We start from the raw sequence: 22782 nt of genomic DNA, 5'->3' as shown, positions 1-22782 counted from the left end.
TGTGCAGTTCTAATCCAAAGTGCTGATATCACACTAGGCCCCCACAATCCCACTCCAAAGTATATATATATATACCCTATTTCAGTGTCAGCTTATAGCTTCAGTCTGACTTGCTAGAATCTGTATTACCACATCTCAAGTCGCAAGACTGATGACAGAGTTTGGTAAGAATGCAGTTTACTGCTGAAACACAGCTGAAGGCACCAGAGAGCTTGTTGAGCCAACCTGTAATAAGGTGTGGGATGCCATATATACAGAGTTTACTTTACAAGATCATCCTACCCTCCTAATTTCGCTGAACAAAGACAAAACCGTGAAACGTCGCCTCAGACCATACGAAAACAGTAGGGTATGGCAACAGGACGGCCGATATCCAGTCAAATGATATCAGATCCATTTTTTTTGAATATTGTCCGTTGCTTAGCTACAGAGAATTGGTACGCAGGCGCCATCCGGTGTCTGCTGCTCCTTCCAGATCCGGCCGGTGATCCTCAGCTTCAGCTCCTTCCGGTCGCCCCCTGAGAAAAACAATGCCATGTTTCTCTGGATCAGGAGGCCATCGTGGCTGTCCCGCACCTTCCGGTGGCTGTCCCGGACACTCCTGGGGGTGCCCTCCCATACCATCTTCCTGCCATTGGCACCGACCTCGAGGCTGTAGCTGTAGTTCCTTGCCTCATTCTCATCCCCCATGAAACGAAGGAAGGCCATGTACACTGGTGCCATCCCAAGCTGGAAGGCCTCAAAGTGCAGGCAGAAGTACTGCCCGAAACAGTGAAACACCTACTCAAAATATACCAAACAAATGTATCAAGAATTCAAATGTATACAAGGTTACATTATACCAAGAACTACTGTATGTGGCGGATGATCTTATATCTAGGTATATTAAACCAAAGTGGAACAAGAGAAAACATTCTGCTATAAATACTTACCGTCAGCATCCAGGTGGCGTTTTCGACTTCTCTTGGGTTGGATTTGACGTATCTATGGTTGAATGTGCAGCCGCTGTGCATATCAACTTTGTGGTCATCCCTCAGATGGTTAACAAGGTAAGGGATATCACCGGTCACAGAACACTCAGAACCAGCGTAGGGGCAATTATATGGTCTAAAGCTGCACAGTGCTTCATGCTTTATCTTGCTGTAGTATGGGAAGATCTCTGGGCACCCCAAGGTGTAGTACTTACAGGGAAGCTCAAGCGATTCAGCTACTTTCTCCAGTGCCAAGCACCTGATATCACCGAGTTCTTGTCGGCAAGTAGGGCAACGATTATGTACCCTAGCTTTGCATGTGGAACACAAAGTGTGTCCATTTTGGCACTGTAAATGCAGTAAAAGGATTAGAGCCATGTCAAAAACTAGCATTACACAACACATGGAGCTTCCGTTCCACACAATTAGAGCATGTCTAACAGACCCCTTAAAAGGACCAAACCCGTATAATAACCGCCGAAATACGGGGTTGGGCTCTACCCGGCCGTCTAGCAGGCCCCGTAAAAAAGGCCCCGCGTCGATTTTTCCCGGTTTCGATTACGGGGCGGGTCTTCGCCCCCTACTTGTGCGGGGTGGGAGCGGGAATAGAGGGCCAAACCAGTATCCTCCCCTCCACTGCCCGCGAAGGGTTTCAGCGAAACCCAACCGCCGCCGCCGCGGCCTGACCTCCTCCGCCCCGCCCTTCCCGGCAACGACGCGGCCGGATCCCGCTGCCATGGATCCTCCGCAAGGGCCGCCGACCGCCGGCGGTGCACATCCTTCGGCCGCGGTGGTTGATGTCTCCGTTGGAGGTCCGCCAAATGCCGGCGACGTGTCGGCCATGATCTCCGCCACCATCCCGTGGAATAGGAAGAGGTTTCCGAAGCAATTCTTCGAAGCCCCTGCGGCGGCCGCAGCTCCGCCGGCCGTAGCCCCACCGGCTGCCAAGAAGGAGGGCAGGATGAAGACGAAGGCAGCCGGGCCGAGGGGTGCCCCGCAGTCCAAGGTGAAGACAAAGGCAGTCAACCGCATCGGCCTCGCGCCTCCACCGTCTTCCAAGGCCACGGCCCCTCCTCCCTCCGTTCCGTCCGAGGTGACGCCCACGCCGTCGCCACCCTACATGGACGTAGACAAGGTGTTCGATGTTGAGTCCACAACATCGTACATGGACATGCTCAACGAATCTGCGGTGGACTTGGACGCCGGCATCGATGCGTTCGATGGGGAGGGCAACGTCGAAGAGATTGATGACGAGGAGGAGGATGAGGGTGAAGAGGAGGTGGTTGAGGTTGATCCGGCTGCCGCCGGTTCTTCCACGACGCCGAAGCCACGCACGGCGAACTACAGCGAGATCGAAGACGCGATCTTGGTCCGTGCTTGGAGTAAGGTGGGGATGGATGCGTGCACCGGAGTGGACCAAGGCGGCAAGTGCTATTGGCAGCGCATCGAGAATATTCTGTTTTACGGGGTGGGGATACGGGTTCTGCTAGCTCGGACGAGTTTTTGGCCGGTGAAACTGAATACAGGCCCTCTACTCGCGTTTTAAGGAGCAGAAAAATACGGAACCTGTTAGACATGCTCTTAGGTCCCTCCAACATACAGCTAGATCTGCTATTACCAATAACTTTCCACATGTTAATTTCATAACCCCGTATATGATCCCATACATCTGTTCCTGTTTAAAATATAGTTCATTTTTTTGCAAAACAAAAAGAGTTCGTTTGATATTCAACTCTAACACTGACGACTGAATTATTTTGGAAAATTATGGAGCCTGCACATTAGGATTTCTGCTCCCTGGCGCAGCGGAATCGCCACCATCGGATCTGGAACGCGTGGCAGGGATGGCAACTTCGGAAAGTTGCCAGCTTGTTATACTGACAAGTGGCAGCTCTGGGTTGGGTCGCGCCATATGGCAGTCGTGCGCCATTAGGGTCCATTTTTTTGTACAACTGCGACTATGATTGCGTAAGTGCATATATTCAGATTGATCTATTATACACCACTATATAGGTTAAATGCAGGAATTTCTAAGATAAGTTGATTTGATTGGCCTGCACTCCAGTTTGTGTCCCCCAACTAAGAGGGCTGGTCAGAAATTCACAATCATGTGAAGAGAATAAAATGCAATTCGAAACTAAGGCCTTGTTTATTCTCTCGTATTTTTCTTCCCAATAGGTATGGGGATGGGAGGGTACCCCTCCCCAAAAATACAGTAGTATGATGGAGAGTTTTTGATTTAGGCAAAAAATGTGGGGATGGGAGGGGATATCTCGAGATTATTTGGTTCAAAACCGGAGAAGTAAACGGACTAGTGGGGATTTTCCGGGATACGAAATAATCCCCTCCCATCCCCATAAATACCTTAGAAGTAAACAAGGCCTTATTAGTAGCATGTAGCACCAATTTCTGCTCAGTATTCTACTACAATTTTGACAGGCTAGAAGCCATCTGATAGCTTGGTCGTCTATAAGACTTAATTCCTACCTTTTCTTACTCGTCTACATAGCAGGAAAGGAACAATAACGCAAGGAATGAACAAGTCACCCAAATTATCCCAGCGTAGGAGGATTGAGGAACGAGAGTCAACCCACAATCACTACGCCAATATCCCCACAAATTTGACGCTAGTTGAAAGTAATTTGTTGTATATCCACGCCCGATTGCCCAAACCCACATCCACATTCGGACCCAAGAATCGCCGAAGCCCCAATCGCACCCATACTACTCCATAGCGCGCCGTCGCAAAAATTGGGAAATCAAGAACCTTGTTGGGGGAGCAAAATCAAAGAACCTGGTGGATCGGCGGGTACATGGAGTTGGTGCAGACGGGGCACTCGAGCAGCTCGTGCACGCTGCTCCCCGGCGCGACCATGCCTCCGGCGCCGCCACCGCCGCCGCCCTTGGCGTTGGGATTGGGGAACGGGGCGGGCCTGGAGGAGGCGGAGGCGATGTGCGGGTGGAGGGTGGCGAGGCCGACGTCGTCCGCCGCGTCCATGGCGGCGTCGGGCAGCGACAGGCACTCGACGCTGTCGACGTCCATGGCGCGCGCCCGCACGCACGGCCGCCTCCGCCCCGCCCGCCGACGGACAGCAAGCGCGTCGACGTTCGCGCGCGCGATCCCGGTCCTCCGGTGTGTGGGGGGGCCTGCGCTTCCGGCGCTTTGTGGCGCGAGGCGAGGGGAGGCGGGGCTCGCGCCGCGGATTCCGGGGCGGTTCTTTCCAAGAAAAGCGCGCGCGGGGGCCAATGGAGCTGCACGACCGCACGAGCAGTCTGGGATTAGGATCTAGGTGAGGGACGAGGGAAGCTACGGCTAGTGCTTATTATTGCTGCTGGCTGCCTCACGGTGTGGCAGCAGCGAGCAATCATGCGCGAATTTGTATGGTAGCCACGTCTGTTCCAATTTTGTTCTCAATCTGTTGCCATGCCACCATGTTGTTGCCACTATCGTCTCGTTGAGGCAGGGCCCAAGCCTGAAAGATGCACCGTCGACTGATGTCACTTCTAAATGTTCTTTGTGTATTGTTAAGAGCATCTTTTTTGCTATGAGAATCCGTAAAACATTATTGGTGGTACCTTGATACCAATGATTTACATGCTATAACTCCGCGGTGGGCATATTTTTGCCTCTCTTCCACTTCTCCCCACCAATCTTGCTCTCGTCTTCTACCTTGATTTTCCCGATGCCTCATCTCCCTCTTCTCTCCTACAGCTTTGTCGGCCGTAGAGGAGGGAGAGACGGGCTAGGCCACCTCCCGTGCTCTACACAACATTCACGCTTAGTGCTAGGTTTTGATTGTACATTCGTTCTTTTGTGGATAAAAAATAGGAGAATGGATCTAGATTTGCACTCAATTTATATTCTCCTCCGTTTTCTACAAACAATGATGTGCAACCAGGCAGATGTACTAAATGTACTTGGAGTGGTTCACAAGCCTTTTATCTCTTTACCAGATCCATGACGATGCTCGGATGTGTCTGACATAGCTCCCCTCATTTTCCTTTCTATAATAATCACGTGTTCATCTTCATCAATCATTCTGGACCATCCAAAACTTCTTCCGCCGATCTACATTTCCTGGTGGAGACCATCATCAAGGTCGAGAAGGGCACATTCATGCTCAAACTTGCGGTCCATTTCATGATCATGGATATGTGGGGATGTGCTTAAGTAAAGCTTCTGGAGGTGCGGGGTGGGGGGTGAGCCTTCACCAAGCGACTCCAATCAAGAGAAGGTTCCAGCTTGAGGCGAGCATGAACGTCACCATCAAGCTAAGTAAAATGTGAAAGGATATCATTTTCTTTGCTTGGTACCAAAGCTTGAATGTCCAGAACCTTGTCTGGACCGGTTGCAGGAAAGGTAACGAGCATATTTCTTTGGGCATATAAAAGTGAGTCTTCTTCCCCACTGGAGGGAGGCTCTTGTATCTAGGTTCTCCCCTATTTTGTACATCAAAGATCCTCCTCCAAAGCATTAATCTCTAGTCTAAGTGAGGGGAAATAATCTCAGTGATCTAAACTCATTTGTTGACCTTCTTCATTGTTCACCTCCTCTTCACTCCCTTATTGCATGAGTTTTTTATTTTTATTTTAGTAAAATTTGGGATGATGGATTCGAGCACAAGTTGCTTTGATTTGCATTTGTTTCATTGGTCTGAGCTCTTCGGGTCAATTGTTTGGAGTGAGAGAGTGAAAGGTTGTTGCTTTTGGAGGCAACTATCTCCTAGACGGTTTGGTGTTTGTTACCTCACTTACCTCTTTGTGAAGATTTTGAAGAGGCCCGAGTAGCCGAATAATTTGTGAACCTTACCATGTACAAGATGGAGGAAGAAGCTAGGGGGGAGCTCGTATTTTTCTCGGTGAAGAAGGCTATGTCCTTGTGTCCGTGTGGAGTATTTGGCACAACCTCTCCAATTGTGAGTAGAATACCAATGCATATTTGAATTCCAGGTAAACATGAGTTGTCTCTATTACATTTTGCAGTCCAAGCTAGCTCCAAATTTATATATCTTGGACATCATTTGAATTTCTTACTAAGTTTACTTCTATGTGCCTATCTTGTTTAGTAACATTTTATTGGTACAAATAGTTTAGTCTATACCATATTTCGAGTTTGTTTTTGTCAAAATTAGACTAATGTAACTTTGTATTAGGATTATGCCAATCCATAATACCATCAAAACGCTTATTTATCCCCCACCCCCACCCCCACCATCTAGCTCCTTTTAGTATGCCTTCTTTCATCAATGTCTCAGTACCTTGCGGTTTGATAGTCAACTTAATTAGATTGTTTATAAAATTTTGTTATATATTTGCTGAATAGTCACCAATGAATGTACGATGTAGTAAAATTAAATCTAAGTTGTGCATGTCGAGATGGGTGGCAGAGAAGGAGCACACGCATGAGGTACTCCTAATCTACATGTCGTCGCGACCGCTTGAAGACATTTGATATAATTAAAGAAATCCAACTCACACTATATTACCAATCTGAGATTAAACTTAGGCCCAACCTCTTGTCATACATTATGAATTTTCCTTTTGAAGATTTTCTCAGGATTATTTGGTCTATAGGCATAAAGCCAGGGCCAGCAGGGTCTGCGTAAATGGTTTATATCTAGTTTTTAGGTGGAAATAATCAAAACAGGTTCTATGGTCTAGCGGTTAGGACATTGGACTCTGAATCCAGTAACCCGAGTTCAATTCTCGGTAGAACCTATTTTTCTCGATATTTTTCATTTGTATTTTTCTCGCCACATGGACGGTATGACTTCTCACGTCAAGATAACAACAATCTTTTTGCTTCTAATTCTGATAGAGAATCGTCTTCTTCATTTGTAACCATTGTTTTTACCATCTGCAAACAAAATTGGAAACGAAAACAGTTCAGAGACGGAAAAACTGATTAAATTCCCCCAAAAATCATCCACCATGCATTATCCTCACCACAAGCCTTCGTCCCGACCACGTGGCTCCCAGTTCATCGTCCAATCTTTCTCTACCTCCCCCAATTTTCTCCTCCATTTCTTCCTCTTTCTCCCCTGGCTCCATTTCCAGGGAGGGAGGAAACGGAGAACACACAGGGACTGTGGCACAGACACGCCAGCAATGGCGGCCTCCCTCTGGCTGCTACAGCTCCCAGCTCCTCTCCAGAACACTGTCCTCTCCTCGACCAGCCACTCCTCATCTCCTCTGCTGCACAGGAAGCACGCACCAACCAGAGCCAGAGGCAACCTTGTCTGCAGCTCTTCTGGTAGCTCCTCGTCTTCTTCCGTTGTGACCAAGGACCAAGAGGGAGCAGCAGAGGCGACCTCCCCTGCTCCTGCTCCTGCACCTGTCAGCTATGATTACAGGGATGACCCCAACTTCAGGTACATGCTTCCGTTCAGGTCTAGTGAATTATACTGTCTCAAATTCGCTGGAAAGTATAATTATGCAAGTGACGAATAAATTAAAAAAGGAGAAGAAGAAAATCTTCCAGCAAGTGGTTCTATGGTCTAGCGGTTAGGACATTGGACTCTGAATCCAGTAACCCGAGTTCAATTCTCGGTAGAACCTATTTTTCTTTGTTTTTTTGTTTCCACTGTTGTAGTACGTGTATTAGCTGAGTCACATCCTGTTTGACAACTTTTGCTAAACCGCTTTATCTTTATCTTTTTTGTTTCCACTTGCGGAGTCACATCTTCTTTGACAACTTCTGCTAAACTGAATTTACCATTCCATTTCTTTTGAGAAACCGTAACTTGTAAAAAACTGCTGATGTAAACTATGAATAAACTACAATGAGTAGATGCCTTTTGTTCTCCAAAAAAAAGGAGAGAAAAGATTTCGAACAGCTCCTGAGCCAGACAATGAAAATGTAGCTTACCGATAAGTCTGTAAATTCATCTTCAGTTGGATTTTTATATGGTGTGTTTCCAATTTCAAATAGCTTGTACTTGATGAAATGATGATATGCTGACCGTGCGTAGGGGGTGCAAGGGCTGCGGCCGCGAGGAAACGGAGAGGGGCTGCAATGGCGAAGGGCGGATCATGGGCGGCATAGCCGCCGTCCCCTTGTTCGGATGGTGGCCGATCAAGGCCTACCGGCCGTGCCCCGGCTTTGTCGCCTCCGGCGGCCGGTACAGGCGCTACGGCCAGAGCATGGACGACGTCATAGCCGGAAAGGGAAGGAAAGTCCCCTCCAACAGCAACAAAAGGTGCGTCTAATGACTGATGAAAAGCACACGTCCACAATTCATTTCCGTTTGCAAGCTTGATTAAGAAACAAGTGCAGATATCCATTGAATCCAAGGAGATCTTATACGCATTTGCAATTTGCAGTGACAAGTAATTCAGACCCAAGGAACTGTGGTGCATGCTGAAGACAGGAAGAGGGCCTGGTTCAACTCTTCAGATTTTTATTTCTCGGTCTTGACATTGTCTAGCTAGGTCAGATTCTTCGAGCAGTGTTGGAATCTAATCCAGCCCGCAGAACCAATTCCACATTACTATGTTTGTAGCTCGGATTCGACGGTTCCATCTTGCAAGCGATTACAGGGAACTTGTGGAATTGTATTGCACCCTGCTGGTTGGTTTCAACACACGGACAAGGTTGCCTCGCGAAAAACATGTTCTACTACTATCACAACCTTATCCTATGGTTTCCGCTGTGTCATGACAATAATTCGATGCCAAAATTTTCAACGAGCAAAACGATAACCAATGTAATCATCAGATCAGGCAATGCAGCTGAGACGTATCAAGAATGGTTACTTCTTAGTAATCTAGGCTGCTTCACTGACAATACACTGATTTGTTACATCATGTTTCATACATGATTGGAGGGAACAAAAGCTCCTGCCATCTTCCAGCAGGAAGGTTCAGGAACAAAACAATCAGCTAGTGAAGAAACCAGACAACACTTTCCGAGTTGCTTGAAATCTTCTCCTGAATTCGGTTAGGTTGGACCTTTTCTATCACCTTCTCTTCTCTTTTGAAAGGTACGCAAAAGAAGTGAAGGGGAAAAACTAACAAAATAAGACATCCGTTTCAAACAGCCAGAGACAGACCACCAACTCATGAACAGAAGTCAGTTCTGTACTAACTTTTTGCATCTCTACTGTGCACTAGAAACTAGCTTCAAGAACATCGCAAAACGAAGTTGGTTTAGCAGGAACGAAACCAGCACATGCAATACTCCCAGCACAAGAACATTGCATGTGAACATTTATACTGTCAGCGCATGTGGGGGGGCTTGGCTGCAAATGAACTGTTTCCAGGAGTTCCTGCAAACGGGTTACTTCTAGGAGTTGCTGCAAACGGGCTACTTCCAGGAGATGCTGCAAAGTGGTTACTTCCACGAGTTGCTGAAAATGGATTACTTCCTGGAGTTGCTGGTGAGCGATTTGTTGGCGAAACCTGCACCCTCTTCAGAAAAGAAATCGCATCAGGTCCATTGTCATGTTCAGTATTTTTCATCATTTACTTAAATATGGAACATAAAATTGATATCTGCCTGTCCTAGCGAAGTTGCATTTTTTTTAGTAAGTTGGATGGGCAGAACTCCTGAGTCTATGAAAATCAAGTGAAGCATATAAATCTCTTGCAGCTCTTGTATGACATACTGCATGAGAGCATCAAGTATTTCTCTTTTTTACTGAGAGAAAAAAGGTATCTTGGTATATCTACAAGAGACATGGGAAAAATGAAACACTGATCAATAACGATTTGCCCCATAACTCCTGCTTTCATAAGTTGGAGTATGTTACATTACTGTGCAGCACCTTCAAATTGATTTCAACGAACCGGCCATTATTAATGAACTCGGAGGTAGATAAAGCATTCAAGTATGGGAGAATCAAGTGTGTTTCCATCCTCAAAAACAATGATTAATCCACATAAATACATGAATCAAATCTATCAGACTATTAGTATCCTCAAATCATGTTATTACATGAATTGTGTGTAGATGCTCCATAAGTATCATTCTGAAACCAACAGATAACTGATGCAGCATGTGAAGGCTGAATATGGCAGTGCTATTGTTGTGTCATTTCTACCACAGAGAACAGATGAGGAAAAGGTGATCACTGTTTTTCATTTCTATTTTTCTAACAGACCACTCAGACTCACCCCTCCTGTTCAGCAGGCAGCTGTGGCCAAGATGCACCACAAAAATTTCAGAGCATAATAAACCTTACATAAACTACATTGAAATACCAGATCTCAGAGAAAGATAACCAGTACATGCTGCGGAAGCTAAAATTTGTGCATACATCATGCTGCATTGTATTGCTGCCTTATGTGGGTTTTTATTTCTTTTTTGCGAAAGGCTGCCTTATGTAGTTGCTGAAGTTTGGAGGAGAAAAGAAAGGAACTGTGAATGTACCTTTGCCACCGGTGGTGAAATGAGACGACTGTCCATAAGCTGTTGCTTTAGATTGGCGAATAAGTCCTTAACTTGCTTTAACAGCTCTTCCTCTCTTTTTAAATCCTCAACAAGCCTTTCCTTCTCCCAGTTCTTCAGTTTAACTTGATATTCCATTTCAGTGGTACTTCCATGTGTGCTTGAATCCACAAGGCTTGCAGTTACAGTAAATTTCACTTCTACGTTTTTCCTACAAATGTCACTTATGATCATCAAGAAAGAGTGATGACCCAAATTTTAGTACAAAAAGAGCAATACGTATACGAACTGCTTTGAGTATGTAAATCAGGGTAAAGTAACAATAGAGAGTAGGATTTCTCTTTTGAGAAGAAAGAAAACTACAAGCTGCATTTCATAACGATTATTAATAAACAGGCAGAGTGACTGTAGATCCTTAATAGTTTTGCTTACTGTATAGATCTTACTGGAATCGACATTAATGTCTTATTTCAGATGTAACAAGTGTGATAAACTGAGCTTGTGAAAGATAATCCTGATTTTTATTGAATACTCCACCTGTCCCAATGCAGATGGCGCCTTTGTTTTACATGTTTTAACTTTGACCAATATAACACGTGTTACTTGTTATAAAAATTATACCACTAAAAACTTTATCTGGATACGAATTCAATGGTATAATTTACATGAGATAGTCATTTTTGTTGGTCAAATTGATGGTCAAACTTAGAACTCAAAAAACACGTGTGCCACCTAAATAGGGACAGAGTGAGTATACGTTTTTACAGGCAGTGAAATGTCTAGAGTCATGAAAGGACTCACTACAACATTATGAAGAAATCTAAAGGGATGAAATTCATATTTGTGTACCTGTCACCAAGGCAGAATGAACCATTAGGCCTGAATATACCACCATCCAGAGAAATGGCACCATCATTTATCAAGGGAATAGCACTTCGTAGATCAGCTGAAGTTTTATAAACTTGCAAATGAGAAAACAAACTGTAAAACAAAGTCTCCCTAAGGCCATGGCCATTGGGTGTGAGATAACCCAAGTATGCCTCGTCCATATGTATCATATTTACTGCGAAGCCAAGAAAGCCAGGAGGAGCCTCCCCGCTAGGCAACCTTGGTTTATGCAATATAAGATGTCTCTGTCGATCATCAATCATAACTTTTCCAGAAAAAGGCCTGCAAAGTGTAGTAGTGTATAATGTTAAAGTGTTCACACAGTCTGAGTCCAATGGAGAACAGGAGAATTTAATATTTAGAATGGCACCTTATGTTTTCAAGACAGAACACGGTGAACCTCCCATCCAGAGGCCTTCCAATTGTGCCAGCAAGTCGATGAATACCTTCTTTCTTATCAATGATGCCTTTGTTGTCATATATTTCAAGATCCTTGATGCAATTATAAGTCTTGCAAACGAGGCCAAGCATATTGTCTATTCCCAAGTACTCTGACAGTAGGCTATCACAAATTTACAAGAAAATGATAGCATCAAACGTAGACAAACAAGCATATCATGTGAAGTAAATTAGCACCAACAGAGACGCTAAACCCAATAGAAAACAAAGATAAAAACTGACCTGCTTAGATTATCATCATTTACTTTTCCCAAGGTAGCCACAACACCAAGGACATCTTTCATTATTTGTGTTTGTTCATACTTGCGCAGATGGCATACAAGCGAAGCTGCTGTCTTTTCCTGACTAAGTATGCTTTGAATAACAAGCGTCTCAGCTTCTTGAACAGATGTACCATTATTCGCAATTACCACCCCCTTTCCAAGTTTAACTGACAGAAGTTCCAGGAACCAGCATATAAATAGGGGCGATAGATTTAAGAAAGAATAGGACAACTATTGTATGATGATTTGAAATTACATCACCCTTTCCAAGTCACCGTCAAAAGTTCTAGGGTTCAGCATATAAATAGGGGCAATAGATCGAGAAAAGTAGAGGACAGCTCTGACTTCCTTTTATAAAATTGGCACAAGGGCATCATATGAAAATACTACTCATAGCCAATTGTATCTTTTGTGCATCTCACGTGTACACTGAATTTAAAGTTGGAAAACTGCACAGATGTATAACAAGCTCTTCACTGGTAGCAGATTTTCTGGAGAACATTTCTATACTTGTTTGTACATGTCCTTTTATAGCACAGCATTTTTAGATTCTCAAAATGATGTTCGTTTTTACAGGACATGCGCCCTGATAGCAAGCGTGTAATTGCACACCATCTTATCAGCTATTTGATACACCATCAATTCAGGATTCAGCACTCGCAAGGAAAGTCAAGTCTGAATATCTTACTTCTGAGGTCGGCTATGGACTCTTGGACGGTGTTGACCTCGGACTTGAGGAACCTGATGTTCTCCTCATGGTGGTTGACCTTGAGCCCCAGCCTATGCAGCTCGTCCTGCAAGACCTGCAAAGCACATCCAGTCATCCACCAAGATGTAGCCCCACTGCATTGGACGAAAACCAGAACTAAACCGGGGGAAGTGGAGCCGGAAAGGCGCACCTTGTCGTTGAACTCAAAGGTCTGCTGCGTCAGCGGGGTAGTCTCCATGCTGGTGCTGCGTTCTGCAGGTCGAGCCGCCACGCCACACTAGTAAGGGATGACAAAGCTGCAGAGGAATTGAGAACAAACGGGAGTCAGAAACCCCCCAAATACGGCCAGAATTTAGGTGCAGCGCCGACGGATAATTGAGGAGGAATAGGGTTTTCGCAAGTTGGAAATGGAGATGGCAGATAGCGGGACAAAGCGGATGCGGAGACGGCCTCCCGGTCCATGGGCGGAGCCCGCGGGAGTCCGAAGAGAACCCACGGCATTCCTGCGGAGGTTTTTTATAGGAGGAAGAAAACTGACCTCAGCACCATCGTCGCTGGGAGCTGAGGTCGCCGGCGACGCGGCGACCAGGGAGGGAGCGACGGGCAGACTGAGATCAGCGTTGGCAGGAAGGCCAATAGGCAGAGACGAGAGGGCTTGGTTTGGGGATGAAGCTCCAGGGTCAGGGAGGGTTTGCCCGATCAGATCTACTCCGGTTGGACTGTCGTCTTCTATCCCTCCACATTAACTCCACGTGAATACTACCTCCGTTCCAATAAATAAGAATTACATTTATTTTAAAAAATTAAATAATGTAAAGTTTGATTAAACTTTTAGGAAAATATTCATAAGTAAAATCTAAAATCAACACCATCACCGTTAGATACATCATAAAATATTTTTTTATATATTATCGATGTTCTTGATGAAATTTTATAAAAAGTTGGTCAAAGTTTACTTAGCTTGACTTTTCCAAGACCTTGACCATTGAACGGAGAGAATAGTATACGGTGATAAGTTGGGGCCATTAACTCGAGTCTTTAGCATTAAACTATCACTTTCTTGCATAAATTCTAGAAAACTACATTTTACATTCTCGCCTTGCGCCCTTCCTCCTTGTAAAAGGAGTGTGGTGACGGTGCTGGTTCGCGAGAGCACCGGAATAGGCCGAACAACACCATGGTCCTCGCAACCCTAGTGGCGGCATTGAGCAGCAGTATCCCGCCCTTCATGTCCTTGGCGATCTGCCCCTCATCCTTGTTGGCAAGGAATCGGTCCAACTCTAATGTGAGCGTGAGTCGGTCCTCTGTGCCGCCTCGGCTCAGGACACCGATGCGGTACGAGAGGAGGAGTATGCGGCGGTCCTCGAGCGGGAGGCCACCATCGCAATATTTGGAGCCTTGGAATCATCGTGGATCAGAGGGCAGGTGAGGCATGGTGGGAGGGAGGCGGCGCCCTGCCTCATCAGAGTAGGAAGGGGCAGAGATCGCGGTGGTGCCCGACTCCCTTCCTGGCCAAGGTGCTCCTGCCATCGGGCGGCATAGGGCACGAGGAAGGAAGCAGCCTCCTTCACATCTCAACCATTTTTTTTATTTTTTAATTGGCTGACTAGTGGGTCCCTATCAACATTAGCAAGTTCACTAAGTTTTGTGACACGTCAGCCATACAGGTGCGTACCACAATCATTGTCAAACGTGTTTAATTCAAGTTTAGTGCATATTGCCAAAAAGAAATGCACTATAGTGGTCGCATTGTCACGGAAACCTAAAGTGCTAGTTTTTCAAAATTTATGCAAAAAGTGGTAGTTTTATGCTAAAGACTACAGTAACTTTGAGCGCAAAACTGTGGTGACCCAGCATACCACTGCATTGTGTAGTATGCAAGTCGTTGACATAACACCGATGAAACACCGTTCCACTAGTATTACATCCCTCAGAGTGGTACAACAGAAATATATGCGGTTCCAAGGCATATCTATAGATTTACACACAGACTCTTTACATAAGATCAGCACAGCCTCTGCAAATAAGCTCCAGAAGAACGAATCGTACTCTAATCTTATCACGAACTCTATCTATGGAGAAATTGACTAGCTATAGAGGCTATGCATGGGTTATAGCTAAAATAGGAGCTAGGTTTAGGGAGCTAGTTCTCTTCTACTGCTAATCTAGGTTTTCTCTATGGTGGATGTGGTGTTTGACTCTTCTAACAGGGTCATGTCCCTTGAAGTAGTTGTTGACTCATCGGCCTTCGAGTTGCACTGTAGATCCTGAAAAACTTCCCACGATAATCCTTTGAATCAAAGAGGCCCTTATAACAATCCTAACAAAGTTTGTCGGACTTATGTAGTGCCAGATCCATATGCCACGTGATGCTCTGTTGTACGATATTAGAGAATGATTTGTGGAATTATCATAAGACATGAAAAAGAATTGGATCACAATTATTTTAACCCAGCTTCAGTGATAGTTCTCCCTACAATCACACTTGTGTAGCTCGATTGTAGCAGCATCAGATTACGCAGAGGAATTTACATAGCGTATAGTTCATCTGTTTGCAGTTCGACCTTGGAGATGTCCAAAACGTACAACATGAGGCCAAAATGCGGCGCACAAAGGCTAGATGTTCCAAATAAGCCATTTGCTGATGTTTCTCATTCTCAAGCTCTAGTCCAAACCAACCAATATAGAAGGTTCTTGTTTCTCGGACCTTCAAACGAAGGAATTATTTGTTTGGGTGTGGGTGTGACTCCCTAAGCACATGAACTCTTAAATGTGCTCTCTTCTGATGCAAGTATATATCATGCTCATGGAAGTAAACATAGTTGTCCTCTCACCTAAACATAGTTATGTAAAGGCGGGAGGAAATGGTCGATGTGAGAAGTGACGTGTGTTGTACCTTTGAATGAGTAGTAGGCGTGCTCAAATATGATTTCACAATAATGAGTTCTACCAACTAGTAGATGTGGAACATTACAAATAGTCCCTATGTATTTGAAACTCCTAATATTTGCAGCTCTCATGTGTAAGAAACTCTGGATTCTAAGTGTTGTTGGTGCTTGTTTGATCCACACTTTGAAGTTTGTTTGATTTCCACACAAGAGAAGCAAAGAATTCTTACCAAAAGGTTGAGTAGATGCGTGTAAAATGGAGTTCAAATGGTTCCTTGAAAAAAAAATATATGAAATTCAATCCTCTAAATCAAACAACCACCGTAGAAAAAAATCTAAGAATTTGGATCCTAAGAACTACCCACGACAATCCTTTAAATCAAAGAGGCCATTAACTTCTTTTTTTCCAATCCTCACAAATTTTGTCGGACTTATGTAATACCGGATCCGCATGCCACGTGATGATATGCCGCAACCTATTAGAAAATGATTTGTCAAATCCTCACAAGACATAAAAAGAAACGGATCTCACTCATTTTAACCCAACTTTAATGATATTTCTCCCTACAATCACAAATAGTTGTAATCCAAAATGCACTTGTGATATTGATTTCGTGTTTCTTAAACGACCCACCGGAGGCGGGCTAGATCCTGTTGAAATATTGGGCCCATTTTTAGTGGCCCAAATTAGATTTCAGTTTTTCCTATAAATCTCAAAGCCCACATAGTGGCAGCCATGTGAGTTTGAGCCCAAGTTGGTGGCAGCTCACTAGGGAGTGGCAAGAGGTGGGAAGTTTAGTCCCACATGGAAAGTTGGGAGGAAGTTAGACCACCTTATAAGGTGGGTTGTTTCACCACTAGTAAGTGAGTGAGAATAGGAGTGCTACACGCGCGCGCTCCTCCTCCTCCTCGCTCGTCTCGACGCGACGCGACGCGACGCGACGCGACGCGACGCGCCGCGCCGCGCTCGTGGTGAGTGGATTGAGCCTCGAGCCGAGACTTTCCTTACTTTTTGCAACTCAGGAAAACGAACAGAGTCCTAGACGGACGCGTCGCAGTTAGTTGGTTCGGGTCGCTCCCGGATCGTGGGCTATCTGTAACCGACTCAAAACGTTCGTGCGACGTGGGCGTGGCCCACGTTGCTTAGGGTTTCCCGAGCCTATATAATCTCCTGCCCGGCTACCGCATAATCACATCTAATACACGAGTTAGGGTTTCCACCTCTCTCTGCTTGCGCCGCCACCGTAGCCTACTCCATCCCGCGCGCCGACGTGCATCGGCGAACGGGAGAGCAGGTCTCCGGAACCGCTCGTCCTTGCGATCCCGTACGGGAGAGGGCGAATTAGGTTTTGGGAAGCGCTCGCGCGACCGCTCAAGCTCTTCATCACGGGTCGCCTTCCGTCCAAGTCGGGCGGTGCTGCCTACCGTCGTCTTCAACGCCGTCTACTTCGACCCGTCGTCCCCGTCGTCAACAACGTTGTCATCAACAACGTTACTCGCTGCGACATCGTCTCGCTACACCTCCACCGCCACCACCACCAGATCGGTACGTGCGACATATCTCGATCCGTTTAGCGATGGATGCTTTACCGTTTGCGCTGCTGCTACTCATGTTGATTAATGCATCTAGTATGTTTGAGTTTCACATGTTAGTAGTTGCTGCCATCATGTTTTATATTCTGGAATTAATCATGGAAATTGTGTCTAATTATCCAACAATCCAAAAACCTAATAGTAGGCAATTTCCTGAGTTAACAATGGCTGGTTTTTCCGATGCACTGAGGCCGGATAAGTTTACCGGTGTGCACTTTAAGAGGTGGCAGTATAAGGCCATGCTCTGGCTTACTCATCCGAAAGTGTTCGAAGTTACCGATGGTTTACTCGAAGGAACTATATCTGACCAAGATCGGAACAAGTTCAAGGAAAACAATAATCTCTTCGTCGGATGCGTTCTAAGTATTCTTGTCGATCGTCCGTGTGATGTGTACATGCACTTAACGGATGGTAAAGAGCTCGGGATGCACCGAATGCTAAGTTCGGTGCAACCGATGTAGGCAGATGAACTCGTACATCATGAAGAGCTTCCATGACATCGGGATGGTTAACAACCGTTCCGTAGTCGAACAAGCTCATGAGATACGAGTGCATTGCGAAAGAGCTTGAACTCCTTAAGTGTGCCTTACCCGACAAGTTTGTGGCTGGATGCATCATCGCTAAGTTGCCCCCTTCATGGAGGAACTTTGCCACAACTCTCAAACACAAGAGACAGGAGATATCGGTTGAAAATCCGATAGCATCTCTTGATGTTGAGGAGAAAGCTCGGGCTAAGGATAATACCGAGAAAGGAGAGGGTCGGTCTAGCGCCAACATGGTGCGAAGAAACCCTACAAGCAAGAACAAAGGGAATAACAAGCCCTCCTTCAATAAGCCTATGAAGACTACAACCTTCAAGAAGAAGAAGATGATAAACAAAGCAGATCCGAGCTGCTTTACGTGTGGAGAGACCGGCCACTTTTCTAAGGACTCGTCCGGAGAGGGCGGACCGGAAGAAAAAGGCGAGGCAAGTCAACACGGTGACCGCTAGCAATGCTGATGGGTACGGTAATCTCTTTACTCGTTCTTTCGGTATTTCAATCTCCATGTTGGTGGATTGATACAGGTGCTAATGTTCATGTGTGTGCCGACATATCCATGTTCACTTCTTACCAGGTCGCCCGGGATTCTTCCGTCTTGATGGGGAATGGGTCACATGCTTCGTTCGTGGTGTTGGCACGGTAGATCCGAAGTTCACTTCGGGAAGATCGTGCGGATCGAGGAACGTGCAGCATGTCCCTACTATGAACAAGAATCTCGTTAGCGGCTCCCTTCTTTGCGAGAGATGGGTTTAAGGTTGTTTTAGAGTCGAATAAAGTAGTTGTTTCCAAGTTTGGACAATTTATTGGTAAAGGCTATGAGTGCGGAGGCCTGTTCCGCTTTTCGCTTCGATTTCGTAATAAGTCTGTGAACCATATTTGTGGCAATGTTAGTGATGATACCGGTGTTTGGCATTCTCGTTTATGTCACATTAATTTTGGTTTAATGTCTCGGCTATCCGAGTTTAAGTTTAATTCCGAATTTCACCATTGCCAAAGGTTCTAAGTGCCATAGTTGTGTGCAATCAAAGCAACCTCGGAAGCCTCACAAGGCGGCCGAGGAGAGAAACTTGGCACCTCTAGAACTCATACATTCTGATCTATGCGAGATGAATGGTGTGTTGACAAAAGGTGGAAAGAGATATTTCATGACATTGATTGATGATGCGACTAGATTTTGCTATGTTTATTTGTTGCGAACTAAAGATGAAGCTTTAGACTACTTCAAAATTTATAAGGCCGAAGCTGAAAATCAACTAGAGAGAAAGATCAAGCGTCTTAGGTCGGATCGTGGTGGCGAATACTTTCCTAAAATCTTTGATGAATTCCGTGAGGAACATGGCATTATTCATGAGAGGACGCCTCCCTATTCACCCCAATCAAACGGGGTTGCCGAGAGGAAAAACCGCACGCTGACCGACTTGGTGAATTCCATGTTAGCCACTTGCTGGTTTATCTAAGGCATGGTGGGGGAGGCTTTATTGACTTCATGTCATGTCCTGAATAGAGTTCCTAACAAGAATAAAGATAAAACCCCTTACGAGGAGTGGGCTGGGAGAAAACCATCACTTTCGTATTTGCGCACATGGGGATGTTTGGCGAAAGTCAATATTCCAATTACTAAGAAGCGCAAACTTGGACCAAAGACGATGGATTGTATCTTTCTAGGTTATGCTCCTCGGAGTGTAGGATATAGATTTTTAGTAGTTCAATCCGAGGTACTTGATATGCATGTTGATACTATTATGGAATCTCGTGATGCAACATTTTTTGAGAATATGTTTCCTATGAAAGATATGCATAGCATTGCTAGAATTTCTACCGAGATAATTCCTGAGTCCAAGTACATCTAATGAGTATTTTGAACAATCACATGAGAATGTTACCGAGAAGGATGACAATGAAGCTCCTAAACGGAGCAAGAGACGAAGGATTGAAAAATCCTTTGGTGATGATTTCATTGTGTACCTTGTGGATGATACTCCCACGTCCATTGCAGAGGCATATGCATCTCCGGATGCGGATGATCGGAAAGAAGCTCGTCCATAATGAGATGGACTCGATTCTTTTAATGGAACTTGGGAGCTATCGGAACGACCCCATGGATGCAAGCCCGTGGGCTGCAAATGGGTGTTCAAGAAGAAGCTAAGACCTGATGGTACTATTGAGAAGTACAAGGCGCGGCTTGTAGCTAAAGGCTACACACGGAGAGAAGGCGAAGATTACTTCGACACCTATTCACCTGTCGCTAGACTTACCACCATTCGAGTACTACTGTCCATGGCTGCCTCCTATGGTCTTATCGTTCATCAAATGGACGTAAAGACAGCTTTTCTTAATGGAGAGTTGGAAGAAGAAATCTATATGGATCAGCCTGATGGGTTCGTAGTAAAAGGTGAAGAAAGAAAGGTGTGCAAGTTGCTGAAATCTTTATATGGCCCGAAACAAGCACCTAAGCAATGGCATGAGAAGTTTGACGAACTTTGACTTCGTAGGCTTTGTTGTCAATGAGGTCGACAAGTGTGTTTACTATCGCCATGGTGGGGGCGAAGGTGTTATACTTGTGTTTGTATGTGGATGATATTCTGATATTTGGTACAAACATGAAAGTAATACACGAGGTCAAGTCTTTCTTGTCAAAGTGCTTTGATATGAAAGATCCGGGAGAAGCCGATGTAATTCTGAACATCAAGCTTATTAAGAATGAGAGTGGGATTACTCTAACGCAATCCCATTATGTTGAGAAGATCTTGAGCCGGTTCGGCTATATTGATAGCAAGTCTTCTCCAACACCTTATGATCCCGAGTGTGACATTACGCAAGAACCGGAGGATTGCCATAGATCAATTGAGATATTCTCGGATCGTTGGCTCACTCATGTACTTAGCGAGCGCGACTAGACCCGACATCTCTTTTGTCGTTAGCAAGTTGAGTAGGTTCATGTCAAACCCGGGTATCGATCATTGGCATGCACTTGATAGGGTCATGCGCTACCTATGTGGTACAATGAGTTATGGGATTCACTATTCGGGGCACCCAGTCGTGCTTGAAGGATATAGTGATTCGAATTGGATCTCGGATGTAGCTGATCCGTACGCCACAAGTGGGTATGTATTTACCTTTGGAGGTGGCGCAAGTGTCATGGAGATCTTGCAAGCAAACCATATTGACGAGGTCAACTATGGAAGCAGAACTTATCGCTTTAGACACAACCATCGTTGAAATCGGAATGGTTGCGTGAGCTCTTGATGGACTTGCTCGTGGTTGAAAAACCTGTTCCGGCAATCCTTTTGAATTGTGACAATCAAACCGTAATTGTCAAAGTGAACAATTCTAAGGATAACGCGAAGTCATCAAGACACGTCAAGAGACGTTTGAAGTCCGTCGAGAAATTGCGAAACTCCGGAGTAATAACCGTTACATATATTCAAACGGACAAAAACCTCGGCAGATCCCTTTACAAAGGGACTATCACGTAATGTGATAGAAAGTGCATCGAGGGAGATGGGTTTGAGACCCGTTGATGTTACACCATAGTGGTAACCCAACCTTTGTGATCGGAGATCCCGTGAATTAGGACACGGGAAGAACAAACTAGCGGTTTAATTGAGGAGAGTATTATGTAACCCTCTCTATGTGAAGATGCACAACTCTCAATTGCTGTAAGGCAGGTTGGCAACAAGGCTTAATGTGTTTATGTTGGCTATTTTAGCAAAGGTGCTGTCCTACAGAGAATTCTTGAAATAACACACCTATATGAGTCCGATTGTTAAACGTCGCAATCTATGAGATTTGGGTGATCTCTAGTAAACTCATGAAGAGACCACGAAGTATGACGCATATGCTTCACCCGCGGGGTAGGCTACTGGCAGCCATGTACTCGGTCATGACTTTGAGTGCCCCGTTCACGCAAAACTTGCAATTCAAGGCTTAGTCCATTGTTCAAGTGTGAATGGATGTAGCTTAAGGTTCTAGGCGGAAGTTCAACTTAACAGTCTCCGCTGAAACACCGGTATATAAACAAGCAACGAGTATTGGTAAATCTCTAAATGGGGATTTGAGATCTGGTGGGGGATTGATGAAATATTGGGCCCATTTTTAGTGGCCCAAATTAGATTTCAGTTTTTCCTATAAATCTCAAAGCCCACATAGTGGCAGCCATGTGAGTTTGAGCCCAAGTTGGTGGCAGCTCACTAGGGAGTGGCAAGAGGTGGGAAGTTTAGTCCCACATGGAAAGTTGGGAGGAAGTTAGACCACCTTATAAGGTGGGTTGTTTCACCACTAGTAAGTGAGTGAGAATAGGAGTGCTACACGCGCGCTCCTCCTCCTCCTCGCTCGCTCGTCACGACACGTCACGACGCGCGCACCGCGCTCGTGGTGAGTGGATTGAGCCTCGAGCCGTGACTTTCCTTACTTTTTGCAACTCAGGAAAACGAACAGAGTCCTAGACGGACGCGTCGCAGTTAGTTGGTTCGGGTCGCTCCCGGATCGTGGGCTATCTGTAACCGACTCAAAACGTTCGTGCGACGTGGGCGTGGCCCACGTTGCTTAGGGTTTCCCGAGCCTATATAATCTCCCTGCCCGGCTACCGCATAATCACATCTAATACACGAGTTAGGGTTTCCACCTCTCTGCGCTTGCGCCGCCACCGTAGCCTACTCCATCCCGCGCGCCGACGTGCATCGGCGAACGGAGAGCAGGTCTCCGGAACCGCTCGTCCTTGCGATCCCGTACGGGAGAGGGCGAATTAGGTTTTTGGGAAGCGCTCGCGCGACTCGCTCAAGCTCTTCATCACGGGTCGCCTTCCGTCCAAGTCGGGCGGTGCTGCCTACCGTCGTCTTCAACGCCGTCTACTTCGACCCGTCGTCCCCGTCGTCAACAACGTTGTCATCAACAACGTTACTCGCTGCGACATCGTCCGCTACACCTCCACCGCCACCACCACCGGATCGGTACGTGCGACATATCTCGATCTGTTTAGCGATGGATGCTTTACCGTTTGCGCTGCTGCTACTCATGTTGATTAATGCATCTAGTATGTTTGAGTTTCACATGTTAGTAATTGTTGTCATCATGTTTTATAT

The 22782-nt window shown here is 45.6% G+C and overlaps 3 protein-coding genes and 2 non-coding genes across 5 annotated transcripts; 3 read left to right on the top strand and 2 right to left on the bottom strand.

The window, feature by feature from the left end:
* Nucleotides 1-212: 212 nt before the first annotated feature.
* LOC124665248 (E3 ubiquitin-protein ligase SINAT5-like) lies at nt 213-4029 on the bottom strand. The gene is made up of 3 exons (XM_047202669.1): nt 3766-4029; nt 933-1319; nt 213-780 (listed from the first exon to the last, which is right to left on the bottom strand). Exons 1-3 carry the CDS (start codon nt 4012-4014, stop codon nt 421-423), a joined length of 996 nt encoding a protein of 331 aa, XP_047058625.1. The 5' UTR covers nt 4015-4029; the 3' UTR covers nt 213-420.
* A 2588-nt stretch (nt 4030-6617) lies between these two features.
* Nucleotides 6618-6689, top strand: TRNAQ-CUG. Its single transcript has one exon. It is a non-coding gene; the product is annotated as a tRNA-Gln (tRNA).
* Nucleotides 6690-6932: 243 nt separating this feature from the next.
* Nucleotides 6933-8528, top strand: LOC124667110. Its single transcript, XM_047204438.1, has 3 exons — nt 6933-7342; nt 7943-8170; nt 8295-8528. Exons 1-3 carry the CDS (start codon nt 7080-7082, stop codon nt 8302-8304), a joined length of 501 nt encoding a protein of 166 aa, XP_047060394.1. The 5' UTR covers nt 6933-7079; the 3' UTR covers nt 8305-8528.
* On the top strand, nt 7458-7529 carry TRNAQ-CUG. The gene has a single exon. It is a non-coding gene; the product is annotated as a tRNA-Gln (tRNA).
* A 122-nt stretch (nt 8529-8650) lies between the features above and the next one.
* Nucleotides 8651-13372, bottom strand: LOC124666366 (protein DEFECTIVE IN MERISTEM SILENCING 3-like). Its single transcript, XM_047203700.1, has 8 exons — nt 13217-13372; nt 12869-12974; nt 12658-12772; nt 11929-12136; nt 11618-11809; nt 11209-11529; nt 10342-10570; nt 8651-9380 (listed from the first exon to the last, which is right to left on the bottom strand). Exons 2-8 carry the CDS (start codon nt 12914-12916, stop codon nt 9189-9191), a joined length of 1305 nt encoding a protein of 434 aa, XP_047059656.1. The 5' UTR covers nt 12917-12974; nt 13217-13372; the 3' UTR covers nt 8651-9188.
* Nucleotides 13373-22782: the final 9410 nt, after the last annotated feature.

This window comes from Lolium rigidum, chromosome 6 (genome assembly GCF_022539505.1).
Source record: "Lolium rigidum isolate FL_2022 chromosome 6, APGP_CSIRO_Lrig_0.1, whole genome shotgun sequence".
In the NCBI taxonomy this organism is placed as follows: domain Eukaryota; kingdom Viridiplantae; phylum Streptophyta; class Magnoliopsida; order Poales; family Poaceae; genus Lolium; species Lolium rigidum.
This window is presented reverse-complemented; position numbering and strand designations above follow the sequence as displayed.

Bases quoted from the DNA above. Each gene is read 5' to 3' on its own strand.
- LOC124667110 (XM_047204438.1), top strand. From the start codon at position 7,080: ATGGCGGCCTCCCTCTGGCTGCTACAGCTCCCAGCTCCTCTCCAGAAC. The intron at 7,343-7,942 runs GTACATGCTTCC...GACCGTGCGTAG, and splicing joins AGGGATGACCCCAACTTCAG to GGGGTGCAAGGGCTGCGGCC.
- LOC124665248 (XM_047202669.1), bottom strand. From the start codon at position 4,014: ATGGACGTCGACAGCGTCGAGTGCCTGTCGCTGCCCGACGCCGCCATG. The intron at 1,320-3,765 runs GTTCTTTGATTT...CTGCATTTACAG, and splicing joins TGTACCCGCCGATCCACCAG to TGCCAAAATGGACACACTTT. The intron at 781-932 runs GTAAGTATTTAT...TATTTTGAGTAG, and splicing joins ACGCCACCTGGATGCTGACG to GTGTTTCACTGTTTCGGGCA.
- LOC124666366 (XM_047203700.1), bottom strand. From the start codon at position 12,916: ATGGAGACTACCCCGCTGACGCAGCAGACCTTTGAGTTCAACGACAAG. The intron at 10,571-11,208 runs GTACACAAATAT...TGACATTTGTAG, and splicing joins TCATTCTGCCTTGGTGACAG to GAAAAACGTAGAAGTGAAAT. The intron at 9,381-10,341 runs GTACATTCACAG...TCTTTTCTGAAG, and splicing joins TTTCACCACCGGTGGCAAAG to AGGGTGCAGGTTTCGCCAAC.